General features: G+C 41.2%; 1 protein-coding gene across 1 annotated transcript in view; it reads right to left on the bottom strand.

The window, feature by feature from the left end:
- Positions 1-18,182, bottom strand: part of LOC126259811 (protein farnesyltransferase subunit beta) — a 104,681-nt gene extending 86,499 nt beyond the window's left edge. Inside the window, exon 1 of the mRNA XM_049956847.1 lies at positions 17,930-18,182. Coding sequence (XP_049812804.1) covers positions 17,930-18,016 — 87 coding nt within the window. The 5' untranslated portion in view covers positions 18,017-18,182. The remainder of the gene's footprint in view (positions 1-17,929) is intronic.
- Positions 18,183-25,514: the final 7,332 nt, after the last annotated feature.

The following is a 25,514-nucleotide window of genomic DNA, read 5'->3' as shown; positions in this document are numbered from 1 at the left end:
AGCCATGGAGGGCAGTGGTCCACATTTCCAGAAACCGGGATTCCTGAAGGGCAATGCAGAAAGCAGGTTGCCGTATCTCAGCCAGGTGGTGGAAAAAAAACGCCGCAATTCCACTGGAGGATGATGACATCGTGAGTCTGGGAAGGCATGAAGCACGCAAGGAGGCACGTTATGCCTCAGGGTCACCTTCTGCCACCGATTGAGTATTTGTAGCCATTTCTATGATGGATGAGGCATCAGTGAGATCCAGGTCCACAGGGGATGCTAAGATCTCCACAGCAACCTCAGATGCAGAATTGATAGGGAATGGTGGTGTTGGGGCCACCAGAGGGCCGTTTTTCTTAGCAGACTACTACTTAGTTTGCTTGCTCTCTCACTTCTCTTTAGGTGCTTGCTCGGAAGATTTCTCCGAAGCAGCTTCAGGCACGGAGGACGACCATGAAGCTGTTTCTTCTCTGGCTGGGGGACAGGACCTATGTCCCCTGCATTTGAGGGGGGGCGGGGGGGGGGGGGAGGGCAGCTTGCTCCCGAAGTAGGTGCTTTGGGAGCACCAGAGGAAGATTTCCCCCCTACCACCAAGTGGGCAGATGTATTCTGGTGGTCTGGAGGGCCCACGGTTCATGGCAAAGTGAGGAAACACTGGCACTTGAGACGGCGATGGTGACGTAGCTGCAGTCTATGTCGACGTCAACCAAATGGGGTGTAATCTTTCAAATTTACGTTTAGCATCTGTGTAAGTCAACCAGTCAAGGATCTTTTACTCCATGATTTTCCACTACTTTTAGAGTACTGGGCAGTCTGGGGAGCAGGGGGAGTGGTGCTCGCAACAGCTGATGCAAGTAGGAGGTGGCACACATGGAGTATCTGGGTACAGTGGACATCCGCAGTCTCAACATGTGGCACTGGAAGTGCAGCAGTAGACATGAGCCCAAACTTCCAGCACTTAAAGCACTGCACAGGGGAGGACATATGGTTAACATCACAGCGGTAAACCATCACCTTGACCTTTTCAGGCAATGAATCATCCCCAAAGTCCAATATGAAGGCACTGGTAGTAACCCTATTGTCTTTGGTCCCCTGCAAACATGCCAGATGAAATGAACACCCCACCGTTCTAAACTGGCGTGGAGCTCATCGTCAGACTGCACGAGGAGATTGTGATGGAAAATGATCCACTGGACCGTGTTGAGGCTTTTATGGGGAGTGATGGAAACAGGAATATCATCCAGCTCATCACAGGTGAGCAACACTCAGGATTGGGCTGGGGATGCTGTCTGAATCAAGACTGAGCCGTTTCACATCTTGGACAGCGCTGTCAGTTCTCCAAACTTACCCTCAAGGTGTTCAATGAAAAACTGAGGCTTCTTAGGTAGAAAGGAGTCCCCATCAGTTCTGCTACACACTAAAAACCAAGGCGAATACGGCTCTCTCCGTTCAGTAGCCCTACGTTCCTCCCATGGAGTAGCAAGGGAGGGAAACGATTTAGGGTCATATCTGTCGGCATTGTATTTTATCTTGCCCTTCTTAGAGACTGCTGGCACCGTACAATCACCAACAAGAGATGACGTAGTCCGCTTCATTGCAGGTCATCCGCCCTGATGCCACCCACTCTGATCAGGGCTCTCCCCACAGGTGCCACCCACCCTCAGCAAAGGAGTCCTGATGCCCCAGGAAGACAGGCATCTACTCCTTGGCATATGTGGGGACTTGACAGCTCAGGTATCAGCAGCGCGATCCCTGTGTTGTTAGGGGGCTACTACCAAATGGGTAAACGACGGACCCCCCCCCCCACAACGGACTGGCTACTGGGCTGGATATTGGGCGCAGAGAAATCCAATATTGTCATGGGGGCGAAAGTGTCCTTGCCCAAAAAGTTGAATCGCAGGTGGAGATGCAAAGCCATGACAAGAGATTCAGGAGATGGAATCTACGGGCACTATGGATAACTAGTGCACCACTTAAGGCATCCTTCCCCATATGGCCCATAGTTCTATAGAATTTTGAAAGTGGCAAGTCAAACCATAGAATGGGACTTGAACTCATAGAGCCGAAAAGTGTGTGAGTCCTTTTAGTCGCTTCTTATGACAGGCACGAATACTTCGGGCCTATTCTAACCCCAGGACCCACAAGGGGGCCTTAAGTTTTGGAAACAGTCTGTATGGAGGATTATTGATGACAGCGAACCCAAGGCGTCAGACTCAAACAATGGAAAATACAGGATGGAATGTAACAATATTACGAAAAGGAAAGTTGCTACGCATATAGGCACAACCAAAAGACTGTCACAAATTAGCTTTCGGCCAATATAGTAATCATCGTCAAAAGCATATCACTCTCTCTCTCTCTCTCTCACTCTCTCACACACACACACACACACACACACACACACACACACACACACAACTGGCAGGACAGGGCAGTGTGGCTTCAGTTGCCAGAGACTGCAGTTGTGTGTATGTCTGCACACATAAGTTTCAAGGTGAGATACTTGATTCGACTAGGTGTTAGATAGATATATCCTCTCAAGCATATGGTTTTCAATGTTTGTTCTTATGCAGAGTGCTCTGCTCTATATCATAGGTGGATTCTAATAGATCAAATCCAGAAATTAATACTCTTGGTTTAACCAGAATTTCAGTCTCAGGAGAGGTTTCTTTGATTGCAACCATATCAATCTCATAATTTTAAAAATCTTATCTAGTTACTGGGATTTTACTCTGCTTATGCCCTCAATGTTGAGTAGAAAATTATTTTTGTGTCATGTATTATGGCTGGGGAAGGGGGGGGGGGGGGGAACCCTTGTTTAGGGGTAGTGTCTTTGATTAGCAATCAAAATGTCATGGGTCCCCGGTTCAACCCCAGCAACTGCTTAAATTTTGAATAAAAATTATCAGTAATGGTGGCCAACAACATCAGAGCATAAGTTGTCAACTTCGTTCTGCCAACAGCCTTGACAAAAATGGTAGAGGAGCCTGAAGGGTGGAAAAATCAGCAATAATCAATGGCATGAAGATGGAAGAGGCAATGGAAACCACAGCACTAAAGAAAAATAATGTGTCTCCACAGGGCATGTGGCCTATAACAGAAAAAGCGTCATTTTCCCCCATTCAGATATCCAGGAGGGGACTGCCAGTGGTGATTTGACCATGAGAAAAAGATGGAATGATCAGTGAAGGAATAACATTCTACAAGTCGGCACAAGGAAGGCTAGACGTTTAAATATAGCAGGAAACCCAGAAAATCTGAAAAGAGGTCACAGACAGAGGATGAAGAGACAGAGAAAGTTACAAAGATATTGAACATGTAATTCAGTATGTACAGAGAGATGAAACTCTAAGAACCATGGGGGACTGGAACGTTGTTGCAGGGAAGGGACGGAAGAAATGGTTATGGGAGAGTATGGGGTGGCAAGAGAAATGACAGAGGAGAAAGTCTGAGTTCTGAAGGAAATTGCAGATAATAGTGAACACTGCCAAAAATCAAAAAAGGAGGAGATGTACTTGGAAAAGATTGAAAGCAAACTGCAGAAAGACCAAAGTAATGAGAAGCAGCAGAAATGAGAACAGTGAGTAACTTAACATCAAAATTGATCAAAGTTGGCAACTTGGTAGGATATGCCTTAAGACATCAGCCAGTAACTTCCATGGTACAAGAGAGAACTAACTGTAGAGGGTACATCTGTAAGAGAAGACAGAAACTGAAAGACATCCAACAAATAACGTAAATTGGAACGAACACATAGGTAATGTTGTGGGTAGAGCAAAACAAAGACTGTGATTCATTGGCAGAACACTTAGAAGGTGCAACAGGTCTACTAAAGAGACTGCTTACACCCTGCATGTCCACCCTATTCTGGAGTATTGCTGTGCGGTGTGGGATCGGCTTCAGATGGGACTGACAGAAGTCATCGAAAAAGTTCAAAGAAGGCCAGTTCATTTTGAGTTATTGCGAAACAGGGGAGATTGTGTCACAGACATTATACTTGAATTGGAGTGGTAGTCATTAAAACAAAGGCATTTTTCATTGCGACGGGATCTTCTCACGAAATTTCAATCAGCAGTTTTCTCCTCTGATTGCGAAAATATTCTGTTGGCACCCATCTACATAGGGAGAAATTATATGATAAAATAACAGAAATCAGGGCTCACACAGAAAAATTTAAGTGCTCGTTTATCCTGCACACCATTCTAGAGAGGAACGGTAGAGAGAGAGCTTGAAGGTGGTTCATTGAACCCTCTGCCACGCACTTTAATGTGAGTAGCAGAGTAATCACATAGATGTAGATGTAGACATAGGGTGCAGGTATTACTCTAAAATGAAGAGGTTGGTGCAGTAGAGGAATTCATGACAGGCAGCATCAACTAGTCAGGAGACTGAAGACTAAAAAAATCATGACTGTATAAATTACAGTTCAGCTGAAACACTTTTACTATCGGCAACTAAAAGCAAAAGGAGTTAATGTATTGGGAAGTGACAGAAATAATCCAAAAATCCTTAGACATGCTCCTGCAAGATGTACTGTCATCTACTTTACACAATATTCTTACTGGTCACGTCTTCTGAAAATGTATTTGATTTACTTTATGTACACTGCCCCCGAAGATAATTCGGAAGACAACAGGGAGTGAAAGTTTTGCAAAATAAGCCACTGCTCAGGTTAATACAATGAGAGATGCTTCTAAAGGCACAAAACACACACACACACACACACACACACACACACACACACACACACACACACACACACACCAAGCCTCTTAATTAGTTTACCCACGTGCTGATTCCATTTCAACATGTTATCCTCCTTTACCGCAAATTTCAAACATTGTGCTTCATTTAATGTATGACCATTTAATGTCAAGCTCTGGTGCCAAAAGGTCAGATTTGGATCAACATCTCACACTCAGCAAACCACCTTACAGTGTGTGGCTGGGCATACTTCTGGTTCCACTATCTTTCTACCTCCCCCCCCCCCCCCCTCCCTTACTTTTATTTTATTTGTGGGTGATGCATGAGAATAATGACTGTTGGTAATCCTCCGCATCAGCTCTAATTTTTTGGGTTTTCTTGTTATGACCATTTTGCGAGATGTTATGGCAGAGGAAGTAAAATGCTCTTCGTCTCTTCACAGAGCGTACACTCTCGCAATTTAAATACTAAATGTCTCTCTGATGTTCAATGCCTCTCCTGCAGCATCAGCCACTGGAGGTTTTTGAGCAACTCTGCAAGGCCCTCATGTGACTGAATGTACCTGTGACCAAATATATAGCTCTTTGTTGGACTTCTCTCTCACCTCCATGATCCAACCTGCTGGGTCCCAGACCAATGCGCTATACTCAAGAATCAGTCAGGTGTTTTGCAAACCAATTCATTCATGGATGAATTACATGGCTCTCAGGATGGCATTGCTTTTTCAATAATTTGTTTCTTGAGGTCATTCCACTTTAGGTCACTCCAGATCGTTACTTCCATATATTTTATGGAAGTTACTGTTTCCAATGATTTGTCATCAACAGTGTAATTGTACAGCACTGGATTTCTTCGCATACTTATTCACAATGCATTACATTTATTTATGTTCAGGGTTAAGTGATAGTCCCGTACCAATCATCACTCCTCTACTACTCTTCCTGTAATTCATTACTGTCTGCTGACACCGCTATCTCCTTACAGATAACCACATTGACTTCGAACAGCATTAAGGAGCTTCTGCTCTTATCCGCTAGTTCAATATATATACTGTAAACCTATCATACTTCTTTGAAGTATAGCTGATATTACTTATGTTGATTTTGTTCCATTAAGAAAGACATGTTGACTCGATCTTGAGGAACCCCTGAATTCAGTTACAGATCTGGTCTGATACTCAGTAAGCTCATATTTTGTTCACTAAACAAGAGTCCGTAACTATCAAATGGACAATGATGTCTAGTGCACTATGTATCTTGTACATGAGCAGACTGAGCTGAATTTTTTAAGATCATTGTTTGTGGTATCCATATGGATTTTATAAAGCAGATTTTCATTATCTGAAAAACATTGTCCATGATTACACAACAGATTTATGTCAGTAACATAGACCTATCACTATATTTGTCTGACTTGCAACCTTTCTTGGAAACAGGAATGACCTACACCTTGTTTCCAGTCACTGGGTACCCTTTATTGCTCTAATGACCAATGATAATATTGTTAGAAGGGGAGGGAGTTTTATCACTAATCTCTGTACAATCATAGGTGTCTCATCTGGTCCAGATACCTTTCAACTATTAAGTACTTGTTGCTTTTCTATTGTGTTATTTATTTAAATATCTACCATTTTGGTGTTCACATCTTGGTTGAAGAGAGAAACCATTTTACAATCTTCTGGAAAGAAAGAGTTTCAGAACACCAAATTTGATATTTTTACCTTTTCTTTGTCATCTTCTGTTGTGCTAATACAACCACAGAAGGGCTGAATAGATTATTCCAATCTGCTTACTAAATTTACACAAGACCAAAACTCCTTACATTTTTTACTCAGATTTAGTAGCAAAAGCTTACTTTCAAGCTCACTGAACACTTCTCTCATTGTTCTCCTTACACTCATTTCACTTTGTTCAGCTTTTGTTTGTCAGCTAGGCTTTGATTTCACTTAAATCTGTGCTGAAGTGCTCTCTGCTTTTGTTACAACTTTCTAACAGAATTATTTAACCAAGATGGGCCTTTTCAATCATTTAAAACTTGGCTTCACAAGTAATTGTGTAACGCATATTGAATAATGTTTTCAATTTTCCACATTTGAGCTATACATCTCCAGCCTCAGAACTGAATATTTGTTGTTGGCGGTTCAGATTTATCTGCAACTAGCTGAATACCTGGCATTCCAGTCTTCTATTAGCTCAACTCATCTTTGCCCCTCTCCTTGTTCATCTCCCCTTCCCCCTCCCTGACCAACTCCTCCTCCATCACCTCGTTACCATTCTCCCTGTCCATCTCATCCTCTTTCCTCTTCCTGTCTACCTCCTCCTCTTCCCTTTCTCTGCCAATTTTTTTCTCCCTCGTTCTCTGCCTGCCTGTTTTTCCTCCCCCCCCCCCCCCCCCCCCGGCCATCTCTGCCACCCCCTACAGCCCCTTTCAGTCCATTTGCTTACCTCCCCCCTCTCTGTCCATCTGCTCATCTCCCCTCTACCAGTCCATCTTCTCCACCCCCTCTCACCATCCAACTCCTCCACCCCCCCCACCACCACACTCTCTGTCCACCTCTTCTTGCTCCTCTATTTGCTCATCCCCTCCTGCTCTTTTCTGTCCACCTGTTCCTACCCTTCTGTACATCTGCTCCTCCCCCCTCTGTCCATCACCCCTCTCCTCTAACTCCATCCCCTCCTCCCTTCTCTTTCTGTCCATCTCCTCATCCCCCTCCCTGTCCATCCCCTCCTGCCCCCTCTCCCTGCCCATCTCCTCCTCTAAGCTCTCCCAATCCCTGTCCATCTCCTCCTCTTCCCTTTCTCACAATTTCCTCTTCCCCTTTCTCAGTCCAACAGCTTCATCCCCACCCCCCTCTGCCCATCTCCTCCAGCCCCTCTCTCTGTTCCTCTCCTCTATCCCCTACTCCCTGTTAATCTCCTTCAGCCCCTCTCAGTCCATCTGCTCACCTCTCACCCCCCCCCCCCCGTCCATCTACTCATCTCCCCTCTCTCTGCCATTTCCTCCTCCTCCTCTTCTCTGTCTATTTCCCTATCCCTGTCTTTCAGTCCCATTCCTCCTCACACCTTCCTCCCATCTCCTCCACTTCCACCCCTCTCTGTCCACTACTCCACGCCCTACTACCTGTTTATATCCCCCTACCCCCCTTGTCCATCTCCTCCTCCCTTCTCTTTCCTCCTTATCTCTCCACCCAAATAAGAAGTTGCTGGTACTTTCTCCCAAAGGATTTCTTTCCAGATAGCAAGTAATGTGTGTACTGAATTTGGTTGAAATCGATCCAGGAGTTTACAAGGAAATTTTTAGCCATAGCTCTGCTTGCATAGACATGTGTCTCATATTTCAAGTGTGTTTAATGTAATTCACACTTATTTGCACATATAGATCACCTGTGTCTAACCAAATTTGCCCTGCAGCTTCATTTTCAGGCGGCTCTATGTTTATTACATCATATCACCTGAACTCTTGTGTCATACAGTGATGCAATTTTACAAGTACATCCAGTGGTATATATGGATGCTGGCTGCAAAATGTATTACAAAAAGAGTCAGTAGTAAAGAAGTAATAAATTAAAACAGCATGCATGATGCAGCACTTTTACTGCATGACCAGTGAAAATGTAGTAAACAATTTTTTTTTCCTTTCATCATTTTGTGGGGATTGCCAGTGAGAAAAAGTTTCACAAAGGTTTCAAATTCTGTGTAAAGTTTGTTGCAATCATTAAGTGCTCTCATTCTCCAAAACTGGATGAACATAGTCTGGCTACTTGCGTGTCTATGTTACTTTTTTTACCCCCACTCCTTTAACTGGTAGGTGATTCTTACCCCCAAAATGATTCTTTCCAGACAGCAAGTGGTAAGTGTATCAAGTTTGGTTGAAATTGGTCCAATGTTTAGGAGGAGATGTGGAGAACACATCTTCATAATGTGTATGGATTCATATCCTGTCACTCTTACTAAGCAAAAATGTTTTTCTACTTAACATTAATACCAGCAATGACTAATGCTATCTGAGCGTTATGATAACTGATGCCCAATTCTACACTAATTGATTTGAAAAGTTCCAGCCTGTTGTTTGCTAGTTCTACAAAATAACCCTCAGAAGTTGGTTCTGTAACTATCTGCACAAAGTAATTATCTGACAAGACACACAGAATAATCTCTCACAAACCCATATCTCCGGCACCAGTTTTGAAAACATGACTGACATTCTACAGCTGGCTAATCGAAGTCTCTCAATATTACAACAGCATGATCAAACAAGTACTCATTACATTCTGAGAGTTGTATCTGAAGTGTTCTGCCACGACAGCTCCTTATGCAGGTGGGCTATTAAAGTATCCAATTACCCTGTTTGATCCACCTTAGATGCTTAATTTCATCCAGACTATTTCATATTTGAAATCCATAACCACCTCACTAGGTATTATCAAGTTCTTTACAGTAAATAAGTACGCCACCACCACTGGCATATAATCTATCCTTGTGCTGTAAATTCCAAACTGAATTTCGGGTTTCAACCAACTTTCTGTTTCTACTACTGTCTGGGCATTATTACCTTTAACAAGTGATACTAATTTTGGGATCTTACCAAGGATGCTTCTGCAGTTTACTTATTTGAAATTGGATAATATGAATCTTACATGAGAATCACTTGTGGCATCTTTTGCTATCATCCAAGCTGTGTCTGTTGATGTTGAGTTTGGATTCTCATTGTTTAGTATGCCTGTCTCTTCTAAAAACATTACAGTATTGTATTACTCTTGAATGTAATCGGAAGATAAAATATGTAGGTCAGAAACAAGAGTTGGTCCAGTACCAATTGTCAAACACCCCCGGAGTCCCCCACATCATGTTCCCCCATTCTGAGGAACTAGTTTCATGCCTGAGACACAGTCTGTTGGCTGAAGTAATGGGACTGACAAATGCCAAATGTTGGGCATGAACTCTGGTTCCTCAGTGCTTCTGCCATTCCCAATGAGAGCGGAAAGTTGCTCTCAGTCAATGTTGTGTGATTTTAAACAATGGAAACTCCATGTAGGAATATAAAAAATGTAGGGAAAAGACAGATTGCTACATACTGTGAAGGCAACACGCTTGAAGGCAGACAAGCGCAATTAAGACACTTACACATAAGCTTTAAGCCACAGCTTTCATCAAAAGATAGAAACACACACCGTTCATGACAGGCATTCATTCATTCATTCATTCAACCAAGCACACCTCACACATACATGCCTGCAAACTCCAGCAGTTCAGGCCAGAATGTAAAACCTTATGCATAAGTATCTGTACATGATGGCAGCCAGTCAAGGAATATTTTAGGGAATTGGTTAAAAAAATTTATTTCAAAGGCCCAGTCAAATCTTTACAAGTTTACTCCTACAGTAAATTACGTTGCGCCTATGTGACACAAGTTGCCGGTCTTTCAAAACCGAGGCAGTTCTGTCCAGTTAAAACTGCTGACAAGAGATGCCCTGAGACCTCTACTGAAACTGCTAGCGAATTCACACCATTGCTTTTAGCCAATAGCATGCATGGGATACAGGTTGTGTGTGTGGACGCTGGAGTGTTCTGCAGTGCGGAACACAGTTCCCTCTCTCTCTTGTAATCCAGACCTCAAGCAAAACAGATGTTTTTTTTGGAAGGCAGAGCCTCTGCCTCTGCTTTTCATGACCAGCCACCAACATAAGTTAACATGAACCGCTTCCCCTTCCATTACCCATTTCAATTAATTGTTTGACCACCTAGACTGGCCTAAACCTGGTAACTTCTGACCCTACGTGTGTCCGTTGCACAATGTACATTGAAATATATCCTCTTTATTGTACTTAATTTCCTGTTTTGTCATTTAATGGCAGCCCTGGATGCCCACTCTCAAATCCTGAGCGCTCAACCTCCTGCGCACACTCATCATGAGGCATATGTAACAACCTCCTCCCCCCCCCCTCCCACTGACCGTATACATTAACACTGGTGAGCAGAAATGGGATCGTACATATTAACATTGGTGTCAGAATCGCAATTCATTACCAGCGTTCAGTCCATATGGTGGCTGTTTACTTTTGGTTCATGTTTGACGGTGTGTGGCCGGTCAATATTAGCCGCTGTTATTCCACTACGAGCCGAGCCTGGGTGCTGCAGCGTGCTGGCTGCGACGCCTTGTCAGAAGCTGTGACCGCACATACCAGCGACCAGGGCAAAGTCTACTGCCTGCCTCTCACAGCGCGCTGCTCTTACACATGCCCGCTTAGTCCACCGAGATGCACTCCACAGCGTACATGTGCACGGTGTGCGCTCCAGCCCCATTTGACGGTCGCAGTCGGCCCATCTTCTCGGTCGCATCCTTCGCATCCTTCGCATCCTTCGAACCGGGCACCAAGGCGCGAAAGGAAAATGCGCGATGCATCCTAGCCAGTGCCGTGGCTCGCTGGGCATACGAGCGCGCTGTTCACCGTCGGCACAGCTTCCCAGCCACTGCACATCTGCCACCCCAAATTCACCGGCAGTCAGCTTCCCGCTCCCATCTGCGTTTGGCCGCACTACTGCCGCCACCATCTCTTCTGTTCTGTGAGTGTTGATATGTGCTGAGGCCTTGCAGCCATTTATCCAGAGAAGAACTTAGAGATCAGTAAATAATAGTATAAATTTTGCATCTTATACAGTTATTGCCTTTTGTGTGGACATAACTTTATTTACAAGAACGATTTGAACATTAAATTTTTGTGAGTCTAATTACCATGAGGTATGCTGAATTCCTAGATAAGCCCCTCAGATGTATGTTAGTTTAAAAATACACTTCCGTTAAACATGTGTAGTACCATAAATTTCTTATCCTTGTTTTACACTCTGTTGTTGCCGAGGTATGTCATGCGTAGTTGATGTGATGAGAAGTTCATTAAGTTTTTTTTTTTTTTTTTTTAAGAGCTTTTGCTTAATCTCCAGGGATGTGCAGCTAGCACAATGTGTTTGGCAACCACAGAGTCTCCCAGCCGTTCATAGCATTTTCTTCCGTTTCGTTTTTGTGTCATGATCAACTCTTTTCTGTCTCGTCTTTCCTATAAGCATCATTTCTCCGCTCTATGATGAAAGTAGATTCCTTCTCCTTGCTATACAGGTGTGAGCACTTAAAGGGCTCTGTAACGCACTGTGCCGTCATACCGCATCTGCAAGGTTTCCGAAATCGTTGGCACAATAAATCTTTTTACCTTGATGGGAGTTTGTTTTTATTGCAAGACCAGGCACAGATGCAAAATCAGTGTTTAGGCCTTGTAAGAAAAGCGACAAACCATTGGATTCTGACGGTCCTGGTGATGTCTGTTGTTTACTACTGGTATTAGGTAACTTTAGGCCCCAAGCGCATACACGATTAGCACTTGTGACAAGCCGGATTGTGGTTCGAAAGGAATGAACTTTTTCTACCTTCTCTTTATTTTCTTTCTCGTCTCTCTGCATCCTCTTTCCCAACCATTTATTCTTTTCCTGTCTATGCCTTCTGTTTTTCGTAAGTGGTAGTTCTTTGATTGTTTAACTCCATGCATGAAGCTACGATGTATTACGTGGTGTACTGTAATAAGAGTTATAATGATGAAAGAGTATTCATCTGTTCTATCCCTTTAAGTTGATAAGAGAGGATAGAAAACTTCCTGCTGTTATCCCCCAGAGGGCAGCGAAGTTTTGTCAATATGAAGATATGTAATATATTATTTTATTGAGGATATTTGTGAGCAGGCATGAGATCCTGTGGTTGAAGATAATCACGTACGGGCAAGAGTTCCTATGTGTGTTGTAAAAAGTGGGGAACAACAGAAATACAAGAGTTACGATGCAGCTACTTTCTGGAAGCTTAATTTAATTTGGATGGCTACTTTTGCCCGTTTCTTGTCAATTATGTTCTAAATAGTTTTGTCTTACTCTTGGTGGGGAGGGGGGTTCTAGTTTTTTAGTGTAGCTCAAGAGTTATGCTTTTTCAATTTTCAAATTGGCAATTTGACATATTGGCAGTAATGTAGTTTTAAATCTTGAATACTATGCTCTGAATCACATAGCATTATCTCCTCCTAGCACAAGATGCTATAATTCCAGGGGATATCCAATCTTTTTTCCTCGTTTCTGTTCCATTTTGACCTTATTTGTTTCAGGGGAAACTTGATAAAATGCTGCGAGAACAAAGTTAGATATTCCATCAACAATGTGTGCTTTACAAATTTCTCCCCAGCATTCTTCAATTAATCCCCCCTAAACACTGTGATTTGGTAACTGTTCATGAATCTACTATACAGTACTTTTCTCCTATGAATTGTAGACACTGATCTGTAGTGTAGCCAAAAGTCTAGGATATGTTGAAAGATGGTAATTTTGTTGAGAGTTGGCAAACCGACAAGTCTGAATGCCAAATAAAGGTTGTGGTAACAGATTGACCTGTAGCATAGGCTAATGTTAACACTTGTACCATATTGAAATGCACTCTGCCAGCTTTTATGGTATTTTCATTACAAAAATATAGCAAGATAAGTTCAGGATATGTACATTAGATAGTAGATAAAACTGCTATGAGTATTTTTTAGCATATTGTGTAGGTACTTTGTATGAACACTTCGAAAGATGCAAGGGGGTCCACTACATAACTTTTGCCAATAAACTACTTGACAATTGGTTTTACAGCTAAATCACTATGTCACTGAGTACTTGGACACTGCACAAAAGTGATAACCTCTGCAGTGCATATGTCAACTCTTGCTCTGCAGCTGTCGTTCTCTGCAACATTGCAATTAACTGTCATCTAGCAGAACTATAGTTACAATTGGGAGATGGGGTTATACTAGACATGGCCTGCACCTGAAAAGGAGAGGGAAAGATAGGGTGGCTGAACTTCTTGCAGGAAATGTACGTGGGGGCTACCATCACTCATTGCAAGATCACTATGGTTACTGGTGCCACAGGGGCACCTTTTTTAGGTTAGAATCAAATTTCAGGCACCCTGTTTTGAAAGAAGTTACTATAAAAGAAAAGCCCCACAAGAATGCACAGAAAAGTATGGTTAGTTTATTCCACCAAAATATTAGAGGACTGCGTAAAAAGGTAGAAGAGCTTCTTGCCTGCTTGCAAAATTTAGAGTAAAAGATAGACATCCTGTGCCTGTCTGAGCACCACATAACCACAGGGTTAAATAAGTTAGGCCTACGTATAAAAGATTACAGTCTAGCAGCTTACTCATACAGAACTAATATGGCAAAAGGAGGAGTTGTTGCATATATTAAGACAGAACACAAATTCAAAAGCATTGACACAAGTAGATTTTGTAGTGATCAGCACATTTGTGAATTAATGCTGAAAAACAGTTCACTTTTAATTGTAACAGTATATAGATCCCCACTGGGAAATTTTGAATTATTTATGAGGAACCTGGATTTCTTACTGTGCTGTCTGTCAGACATCAGCAGGCAGTTAACAGCCTGTGATGACTTCAATGTAGATTTTCTAAAGGATTCTGATAGGAAAAATGATCTGGAAACCTTATTTGGATCCTATAATTGGGCACAAAGCAAGAAAATAACTGTTTACCCAATAACACATGCTCTATCTGATAGTGATGCACAGTTAGTCAGGATAAATGACATAGTGCCTTACAGTTTGGACACACCTCAGTGGAAGTCAGTCAAAATCATTAATGACTATAATGACTACAGGGCAAACATTTTTAAGAGTAGTTTACAAGAAACAACCTGGGATGAAATTTATAAAGAACCAAATCTATTCTATGATAAATTCATTTCAGTATTTGAAAATAGCTTTCCGCTTAAGCTAATCAGAAGGGACATTAAACAAGTAAAAAACCATGGATCACTTAGGAGATTAAAGTATCTTGAGAAAGGAAAAGGGAAATGTATCTTTTGGCAAGGACAAGCAGAGACCCTGCAGAAGCTGCACACTACAAAAACTACTCAAAATTACTACGAAAGGTTATTAAAAAATGAAGAAACATGCACATAATGTCAGAGTTAAGAGAATATGGAATATAGTGAAGCAAGAGACAGGACAACAAATCACAGAAGAAGATAACATTACTATCAAACTGAATGGAAGGGTTATAAATGACAAGTCACATATAGCAAATGTATTTAATAATCATTTCTTACACATAGAAGAAAGCATAGGGACCAACAATGCACAAGAAAGATCACAGCAACGTGTTGAAGTAACTCTCATAAAATTACATCATATGAAGTACTATCAACTTCTACTTCTGAAATTAAGGAGGTCATACATTCCCTCAAGAATAAAAGCTCTTCTGGTGTTGATGGTGTTTCCAATAGAGTACTAAAGATTTGCTCCCATATAATAAGTCCACTATTGTCCGAAATATGTAATGCATCACTAACTCAAAGCATTTTTCCAGAGAGACTAAAGTATGCCATTGTTAAACTCCTCTTTAAGAAAGGTGGTAAGAGAGAGACATCAGTAAATACTAACCTATTTCACTTCTGACATCATTTTCCAAATTTTTTTTGAGAAGGTGATGTAATCCAGAATAGTATCTCACCTTGGCAACAATAATATCCTCAGCAAATCACAGTTTGGGTTTCAGAAGGGTTGCTCTACTGAGAATGCCATTTACATGTTCGCCAACCAGATACATGCATTAAATAACAAAATAGCACCACAAGGTATTTTCTGTGACCTATCCAAGGCATTTGATTGTGTGAACCATAGTATACTGCTAGATAAATTGAAGTCTTATAGGATTGACAGTATAGCAAACCCATGGAAGTTGTACTTGGTAGCAATTCAACCAACAAAATCCAAGAACCTAATTCTTTCTGGGGAGGAAATGCATATGGGCTTCCCCCACGGCTCAATCTTAGATATACTACTGTCAAATGAACAACAAGCAGAATTAGTTCTTTTTGCAGATGACAAAAGTATTGCAATCATTCCAAATATACATACAGAAATGAAGAAGAAAGTTCTCAAAACTATCATTGACTGGTTTTCTGTGAATGGTCTCACTCTGAATTTCACAAACAACACATCATTTTCAGTTCTGCCAGTTCTGCACCTCTAAAGGTTCTGCACCAGTGATAAGTGTACCATATGATGATTAAATAATACATAGGATCGAAACTTCAAAATTCTTAGGTGTTCATATTGGTAAGAATTTAAATTGGAAAAAAAAAAACATTTTGGAATGCCTAAAACAACTTATTTCAGCTAGCTACATTTGCACTTAGAATCATAGCAAATTTTTGAGAGAGAGATAAATCAGTAAGCTGACATATTTTGCTTATTTTCATTCAGTAATGTCATATGGAATAATGTTCAGGGATAACATTTTTAAGAAAGAAAGTCTTCATTGCCCAAAAATGTGTAGTAAGAATAATATGTGGTGCTCGTCCACAATCGTCTTGTAGTCATCTGTTTAAGAAGTTTGGCATTCTGACTACTGCTTCACGGTTTATTTATTCCCTCATGAAGTTTGTTGTAAATAATCCACTACAGTTCAAAAGGAACAATGAGGTACATAATTACAATACTAGAAGAAAAAAATGACATTCATTACTCAACATTAAGGTTGCCTTTAGCACAGATAGGAGCGCACAATACAGCAACAAAAATTTTTGACCACTTACCCAGTGATATAAAAAGTCTAACTGACAGCAAGGTAAAATTTGAAAATAAATTGAAAAAGTTTCTCCTTGACAACTCCTATTCCACAGAAGAATTTCTATGTTTGTGATGTATAAAAGGTAGTGCATAGGAATTGCTAACTCAATCTGTATAGCTATGTTGTTTTCACTTCTGAGGAAAAAAATTATATGGTGATGTTTAAGAGTACCAACAGATGTAAAAAATTAATTTGCAATATGAATGTAAAGTGACTAGTTCCACATCATGACGATTTATTGTGCAAAATGATCCATGGAACGTGAAAGTAACTAACTAATTAACAAACTAACTCTCACCCCTATATTGCTGTATCACTGAACCTGTAAGTTGATAACACTCATTCAATAACAAGTGTTTCAGAGTTATAGCTTGAGTCCACAACAGGAATCAAGACATGTTGGGGATGCTCTTGGCAGATGTGTTGCCACTCCTGTAACATATCATGCTCAGAACAGCTTTTACTTACTGTGGAGCTCACAGACAATACCATTAGGCCTAATGGAACAACACATTGCTGTATATGTTGCACAACTGTTCTGATGAATCAAATGTTGTACTGACATATCAGTCATGCTATTTTCTTGATGCAATAATTTACCAACAGCCGTACGTATTGTAATAATTTTTTTATGAACTTCTTATATGATACCAGTTTCAGCATTACATTGATGCCATCATGTCATAGTCGTTTAATCGCTATACACGGAAAGAGCCATATAACTGGATCCTTGAATCAAATTGCTATGCAACAGCTCTTGGTGGCCAAGCGACGCAGACTATGATGTGTGGGGCCTGAAGGTGGCTTCAATGTAATGCCAAAACTGGTAGCATATAAGAAGTTCATAAAATAAATTTCTACAATACATACAGCTGTTGGTAAATTATTGCATCAAGAAATACATGCCAGCCATTGTCCCACAGTCCATAATGGATCAACGAAGATCGGTCATGCTATGTCGAACTGACACGCATTTTGTACAGTTTGAGCATTTTTGAAGTTGGAACAGTCCATCTCAGTTACTGTGTTTTACTGTTTCGCTATTCCGTTTCATACGTGCCATTCAATGTTGTACATTCCAGTTAACTTTCATCAGAAGCTATATATTTTGAATAAAATTTTTGAGACAGTGTACTCAATAGTTTATATACTAGCGGCAGAAAATCACATACTGGTATATAGAAACTCAGCCGACACAACAACAACGCGCCCATCTTCATTCTCCTCCACTGTTCAAAACTTAAGAAGCCGTTACTTATGTCCAAAAATGCAATCAAGTCTGGAAAGAATTGTGTAAAATCTTATATAATAGTTGGGTACCTCATTAAGTATTAATGCACTTCCCGAAGTATACGCAGCGGATAATATTCAGCAGCGATGCAAGATCTGCACTAACGAAAATATTAAGTTCAGATAGAGTCCGTTTGAAATTTATATAAGATCTTCTCCATTACGCTTTGGGAAACAGTAAACTGCGATCTCAGAAACAATTATAGGCTACTAGAAATGTACCTGATGCTAATACAGCGCATGTCGCGTCAAAAACGTAATTTAGAGTGAGTAAACAAAAAACATTTATTACCTGTTCTTCCGAAGTCTTCGTTGGATAATTTTCATCATCGTAACGTTCTCTCACAATATCGTCGAAGGGTCTAATATTTACTGACATTATACAAAATCTAGTTCATACCTTACTCTCACGCATATTTCAAATTTTTGTTACACTTTCAGACATACCCATCAATTTGCCCTCCACCACAGATAACATGAAACATGGGAATGTGTACAAGGCGAATGTGTTGACGAACCAAAGTACATCAGAGCGAAGATTGATCCTCCTCAGCCGCCAAAAATTTGTTTTGTTGTAAAGCACGTTTCACACGCAAGGCTCTACCTGCGCAAATGTCATCAACATAAGACCCGCACAAACAGACCGTAGCGTGTGAACCGGATATTTGCTAGGATATGAGTCTACGAAAACCTTTGAGTTGGAGGTTTGATTAAAATTCTTCAACTGCATGTGCGCAAGCGAATGGTAGCGTGGTGACTGGAAATCGCCGCAAATCTTAGCGCGAAACATGTTTCAGACAGTTGTTCTTTGAGACTACTTTTCTTCGTCCTTGGGTGCATACTGAATTCTAAAATGGATAGGGGCTCATAACTGAATTTATTGAAATATATCGGAGTCGCGCGTATTTTTGGAAAGTTAGGATCAAAGAATACAGCGATCGGGGTAAGAAGGCAGCTGCTTACAACGTTTAGTTGCGAAAACAGATCTGTTGAGCCTACAGCAGGCAGCAAAGCGGCACAAAAAATCGTTTTGGACCGTTTACCTGCAAATCACTGTGATATGTATGGCAGAGCGTACTTACTGTTTTACCTCTCGTTCCATGTGCGTACGGAGTGCAGGAAGATTGATTAGTTGAACACCTTTTTGTGTGTCGTAATTTGTTTAATCTTTTCTTAACGATCTACACGTGAGTGATATGTAGGTGATTGTAGTACATTCGCAGATTCCTCACTTAAAGTTGGTTGTTGAAATTCTTTAAGAAGGCTTTCTCTGGATAGTTTTTGTCATCTTCAAGAGCCTGCCAGTTCAGTTTCTTTAGCACCTTTGCGATTCATTGCAATGAGTCAAACAAATCTTGGGCCATTCGGGCTGCCCTTCTTTGTATACTATACGTTCAATAACACTTGTTATTCCTATATGATTAAGCAGTCTCTCTTGTAGACTCCATATTCCTAGTATCTTACCAATGAATCGAAGTCTGCCACCGTCTTTACCTTACTTGCTGACCGTGAGTGTACCCTTTGATGGTCATAAAGTGGAGTGGGGGGGGGGGGGGGAGAGAGACGAACGAGGGGGGGAGGGGAGAGGAGGCACCTAGAAGACATACTAACCTGTTAAATCGGTGCATGGCTGTAAACAGGGAAGTTCATAGAAATAATAAATTTGGTCAATAAGCAATCCGCTCTGCTACTGTGGCATCACCAAGGAACAGTGCCTTCACTTGTAGGCTGTCGGAAAAAGTGATTAGATGAAGTTTCTGACGAATAAGATTGTTCCTCTCAGTAATTTTAAATGTAAATTGCTGTTTTGCTGCTAAAATATTAATTTCAAGAGTGTCATTTTCTACTGTAGACTTATGCCCTGCATGTCAGTAACAGATAAAATCACGTATGTATTTTGTCGTTTGCTCACCTTTTAATTCGAACCGTTGACTTAAAAGTTCAGGAACTTGAAAAACGTTAACATAAGGACTTAAGTGTATAACTATGCCTTATAGGAAACAAAGCGATTCACCTTTCTGTCAATGACGACGATTTTTTTTAATTATTATGTGTAAGTAATTACGGTAATGTAAGTAATTAAGTAGAGAAGATATAAAACAAAGACTGGCAATGGCAAGGAAAGCGTTTCTGAAGAAGCGAAATTTGTTAACATGGAGTATTGATTTTAGTGTCAGGAAGTCGTTTCTGAAAGTATTTGTATGGACTGTAGGCATGTATGGAAGTGTAACATGTACGATAAATAGTTTAGACAAGAAGAGAGTAGAAGCTAGCGGAGAGTGGGGCACTGTGAACCATGAGGCACAATGAATCAGGTAGCTTAATTTCAGTATAAGAGGATAAATTATTTTTTCCACTGTGCATGTGTTGTCAGTACTGCTCTACTGACATCCATTTGTTTTCTGCCGGATCTAGGTCCCGCCATTAGTGTTGTGCTGGTGATATGTTAGTTTCGCGACAGTGAGATAATTTTTGGAGATTTAGATAGATTGAATTTTGTTCAATCCTTTGACACCAAATTTTAGAGAAAGTAAGTCATTATAACAATATCAATACTGTATTTTAATGATATAGATCTTCAAATATTAACAATGTTCATACATAACCTCCTCACATGAGCTTTGTTTGAAATATGTACTGTTGGGGCACATTGAACCAAGCTCTCCTGGGGCACAATGAGCCATGGTTCATTGTGCCCCAGGGTGGTCCATTGTGCCCCAGTAATCTTTTAATTGTCCAATACAAGCACTCTCTGTACTGTGTTTCCTTAGCACGGGTAAAGACATATGTGTAGGTATTTACGGCTTTTAAATTGCAGTCGTTCAGCAGTCCTGTTTTATATTATCACATTTCAAGATGGTTCGTTTGTACTGCAGGAAGACGGACAGAGATAAAACTGACCACAATGTTCTTCTAAGATATGCTTTGGTGATGACACTAAAATATGCAGGCGCTTAGCAAATGAGCTGGTCTTGAAAAATGGTCTGAAATGTCCTGAGAACTGGACGAAGGGAATGGCTGGTGTAGACTGGTTCTATGGGTTCATGAAACGAAATCCAAGTTTAAGTATCCAAACCCCAGAGGGCTGCAGCTTATCCAGAGCAACGTCCTTTAATCGGCATACTGTTTCGAATTTCTTCAAAAACTTGAAAGACCTTTACTGGAGATACCCTACTTTCGCTGATGGTACTAGGGTTTTCAGTATGGATGAAAGCAGTATCTCAACTGTACCAGATAGGCTTCAAAAGGTAGTGGCACAAAAGGGAAGTAAACAGATTTCTCAAGCTACTAGTGGAGAACGTGGTGTCTTAGTGACCACATTTTGCAAAATCAGTGCAGGTGGTACTTCCCTGCCACCAGCAATGATATTTCCTCGAGTACATTTTAAACAACATATGATAAGTAATGCACCAACAGGCACCCTGGGGTTAGCAACAAAGACTGGCTGGATGAATAGCGAACTTTTTGTGGATGTCATGAAACATTTCATCCACAAATCCAGTAGTAGCCAAGACAATCCTGCGCTTCTAATTTTAGACAATCATGAAAGCCATCTGTCAATTGAGGTAATAGATGTAGCAAAAGCCAGTGGGGTGGTTATGCTAACTATACCCCCACATACCTCAAAAAAAACTGCAGACTCTGGATGTGGGAGTGTTCTCTTCATTCAAGGGAACTTATTACTCAGCATTAAATTCAAAACTCCTACACAGGAAAGGCACTCCTCTCACTATTTATGATTTAGCTGCATGTATCAGAATTGCTCATGACAGATCAATGACATCCACTAACATATGTTTGGCTTTCAAGAAAACCGAGCAAGGTGGCGCAGTGGTTAGACACTGGACTCGCATTCGGGAGGACGACGGTTCCATCCCGCGTCCGGCCATCCTGATTTAGGTTTTACGTGATTTCCCTAAATCGCTCCAGGCAAATGCCGGGATGGTTCCTTTGAAAGGTCACGGCCGACTTCCTTCCCCATCCTCCCCTACTCCGATGAGACTGATGACCTCGCTTCCCCAAAACCAACCAACCAACCAACCTTTCAAGAAATGTGGAATATTTCCATTTGATGAAGACATCTTCACTGACGAAGACTTTATGGTCAGCAAAGTAACAGACAGGGTCGTGGAGGCAAACAGAACAACTTCAGATGTTAATTCTCTCCATCATATCAAGGATGCACAATCTGCAGGACAAGCCTCAATCGATGTCAGCCAGTCACAAGATCTGCAGCAAGCAGGACCATCTGCAGTGCTTAACATCCAAACAGCTTTTCCTAATGGAGTTTCTCCTGAAATAATTCGAGGATATCCAAAAGCAGACAACAGAAAGAAGAACAATAAATGTAAGAGAGGACGAAATTTAATTGCAACTGATACACCGGAGAAAGATTTTTTGCAAGCCACAAAAAGGTCAACTGGAAGCTTTATGAATGGGAATCAGATGACATTAGTGAGGCACATTATGAAGAGAATGATGACAACGTGGATGTGTCTGGTGAATCTGAGTACAACGTTGAAGACTTGGACTAATTACCAGAAATAGATGATTTCGTTTTGACCAAATTTGAACTGAAAAACAAAACATTGGTTTACTATGTGGGGAAGGTTTTGAGACTGAAGGATGACGCAGGAGACTATCAGATATTATTTTTGAGAAAAAGGGAAATAAGGGGAGGGAAGTTATATTTTCCTCAGGTAAAGGATGAAGCTTTTGTTCCAGCTAGCAACATGCTTTACATGCTCCCACGACCTGCTACTCATGGTGTGACAAAGAGACAAAAATTATATTTCAAATTTGGAATTAGTTACGAGTCCATTGATGTTCGGTAATTCCAAAATAAGTTACATGATTGTGTGCCTATATATTTAATTATATGATTCACATGTGGAATATATGTATACATTATGTTTAAAGTACATTTACACTTACTTTGTATGCTAAATAAGTTCTTTGAATGAACGAGTTTAAAGTGATTCATTGTACCCCACATGTGGGGCACAATGAACCAGTTACCAAATTTTTTCAAAGGCTTGCAGCTAAGAAAACAATTAATGACAATGCAATCATATAAGGCCATTTGATACTCGAATGATTAAACTGTAACATCTGTAAATCACAACTCTGTAATAAAATTATTGGACGAGTAACATGGAGATATATTTTTTATGGTTCAATGTACCCCACTCTCCCCTACAGAAGAATGCTGAAAATTAGGTGGGTAGATCACATAGCTAATGAGGAGGTACTGAATAGAATTGGGGAGAAGAGGAGTTTGTGGCACAACTTGACTAAAAGAAGGGATTGGTTGGTGGGACATGTTCTGAGGAATCAAGGTATCACCAATTTAGTACTGGAGGGCAGCGTGGAGGGTAAAAATCGTAGAGGGAGACCAAGAGATGAATACACAAAACAGACTGAGAAGGGTGTAGGCTGCAGTAGGTACTGGGAGATGAAGAAGCTTGCACAGGATAGACTAGCATGGAGAGCTGCATCAAACCAGTCTCAGGACTGAAGACCACAACAACAACAACGGTAATGTATTTGGCCTTAAGCATGAGTACGCTATTTATCCGGTAACAGTTAAAACTGTAGTTTCTTTAACTTAGACATGAACATACAGTATGGTAAATATGCCTAACTCTGGCACTGTCAGTCATGTCGTACTACGAAATAATTGTGGATGGTGTTTTAAGAATAAGAAAACAGCGACCCCTTGCACTTATCGATTTATTTTGCTCTTGACCGATTTCGGTTATTTTATTTGTCAAAAGACAATACTGTTAACACAGATGCTATAAGTGTATGTCATAATCACTTATTGTATGTTGCAACAACGGTGTAAGTACAGCATTTCCCGTGGAGGGTGTTTAGAAATAGGATTACATACATGTCATTACAGGCCAGGAGCTACACTGAGTGCATTGCAGTTGTGTCGTAAATAGAAGTTTACCCAAATATTTATTCAAATGGTCACTATTACAAGGATAAATACCTCGTTCTTCTTAATCGAGGGAAGGTGCTTGCGGTTTTCTTACCTAGTTTATAACAACAGCAAGAAGGATGAATGTAGTAACTTTTATTATTTCTGGGTGAATAGCAGGGAGCCACGTAGTTGGTATCGTACACATGTTTGTAAACATATTCCTTTGTCGCAATAAGTTGTTGCACCCATTTATATGTGCAGACTTTAATTCAAACTTGCTTGTTCTTTTAAGCTACTTCTCTGAATGTTCAAGCACTAATGCAAAGCAAAATACATGACGGAAGTGTAGCTGTCTTATTCCGTAAACTGATCGAATCTAACCGAAAGTTTTGGATGTAACCAGGTTCTTGGAAATTACAGACCAGTACTGCTAATTTTGGTTTGCTACAGAATCCTTGAACATATTCTCATTTCGAATATAATAAATTTTCCTGAGATGAAGAAGTTTAGGCCCCTCGGAATTATTTTAGAAAGTTATCGCTCGTGCGAAACTCAGCTTGACCTTTTCTCACATTATATACTGTGAATACTGGTGAAGGACGACAGGCAAAGTCCATATTTTACTATTTCTGGAAAGCATTTGACGTGGTGCCCCATTGCACGCTGTTAACGAAGGTATGAGCATATGAAACAAGTTCACAGGTATGAGAATGGTGTAGAACACAGTACTTTGTCCTCGACAGCGAGTGTTCATCAGAGACAAGGGTATCGTCGGGTGTGCCCCATTGAAGAGTGATAGGACGCTGTTGTTCTCTATATACGTAAATGATTTGGCGGACAGGGTGGGCAGCAATCTGCAACTGTTTGCTGATGATGCTGTGGTGTGCGGTAAGGCGTCGAAGCTGATGGGCTGTAAGATGATACAAGATGACATAGACAAAATTTCTAGTTGGTGTGATGAATGGCACCTAGCTTTAAATGTGTAAAAAGTAAATGAATGCGGATGAGTACAAAAGACAAACACGCGATGTTAGGATACAGCATTAGTATTCTCCTACTTGAGCCGGCCGAAGTGGCCGCGCGGTTCTGGCGCTGCAGTCTGGAGCCGCGAGACCGCTACGGTCGCAGGTTCGAATCCTGCCTCGGGCATGGATGTGTGTGATGTCCTTAGGTTAGTTAGGTTTAACTAGTTCTAAGTTCTAGGGGACTAATGACCTCAGCAGTTGAGTCCCATAGTGCTCAGCGCCATTTGAACCATATTCTCCTACTTGACACAGTCTTATGATTTAAATAGCTGGGTGTAACGTTACAAAGCGACATGAAATACACTACTGGCCATTAAAATTGCTACACCACGAAGATGACGTGCCACAGACGTGAAATTTAACCAACAGGAAGAAGATGCTGTGATATGCAAATGATTAGCTTTACAGAGCATTCACACAAGGTTGGCGCCGGTGGTGACACCCACAACGTGATGACATGAGGAAAATTTCCAACCGATTTCTAATACACAAACAGCAGTTGATCGACGTTCCCTGGTGAAACGTTGTTGTGATGCCTCGTGTAAGGAGGAGGAATGCGTACCATCACATTTCCGACTTTGATGAAGGTCGGATTGTACCCTATCGCGAATGCGGTTTATCGTATCGTGACATTGCTGCTCGCGTTGGTCGAGATTCAATGACTTTTAGCAGAATATGGAATCGGTCGGTTCAGGAGGGTAATAAGGAACGACGTGCTGGAGCCCAACGGCCTCGTATCGCTAGCAGTCGAGATGACAGGCATCTTATCTGTAGGGCTGTAACGGATCGTGCGGCCACGTCTCGATCCCTGAGTCAACAGATGGGGACGTTTGCAAGACAACAACAATCTGCACGAACAGTTCGACGACGTTTGTAGCAGCATGGACTATCAGCTCGGAGACCATGGCTGCAGTTACCCTTGA

Source organism: Schistocerca nitens, chromosome 5 (assembly GCF_023898315.1).
Source record: "Schistocerca nitens isolate TAMUIC-IGC-003100 chromosome 5, iqSchNite1.1, whole genome shotgun sequence".
Lineage (NCBI taxonomy): Eukaryota > Metazoa > Arthropoda > Insecta > Orthoptera > Acrididae > Schistocerca > Schistocerca nitens.
Note: the sequence above shows the minus strand (reverse complement) of the source record. Positions and strands in the feature narration are given on the sequence as shown.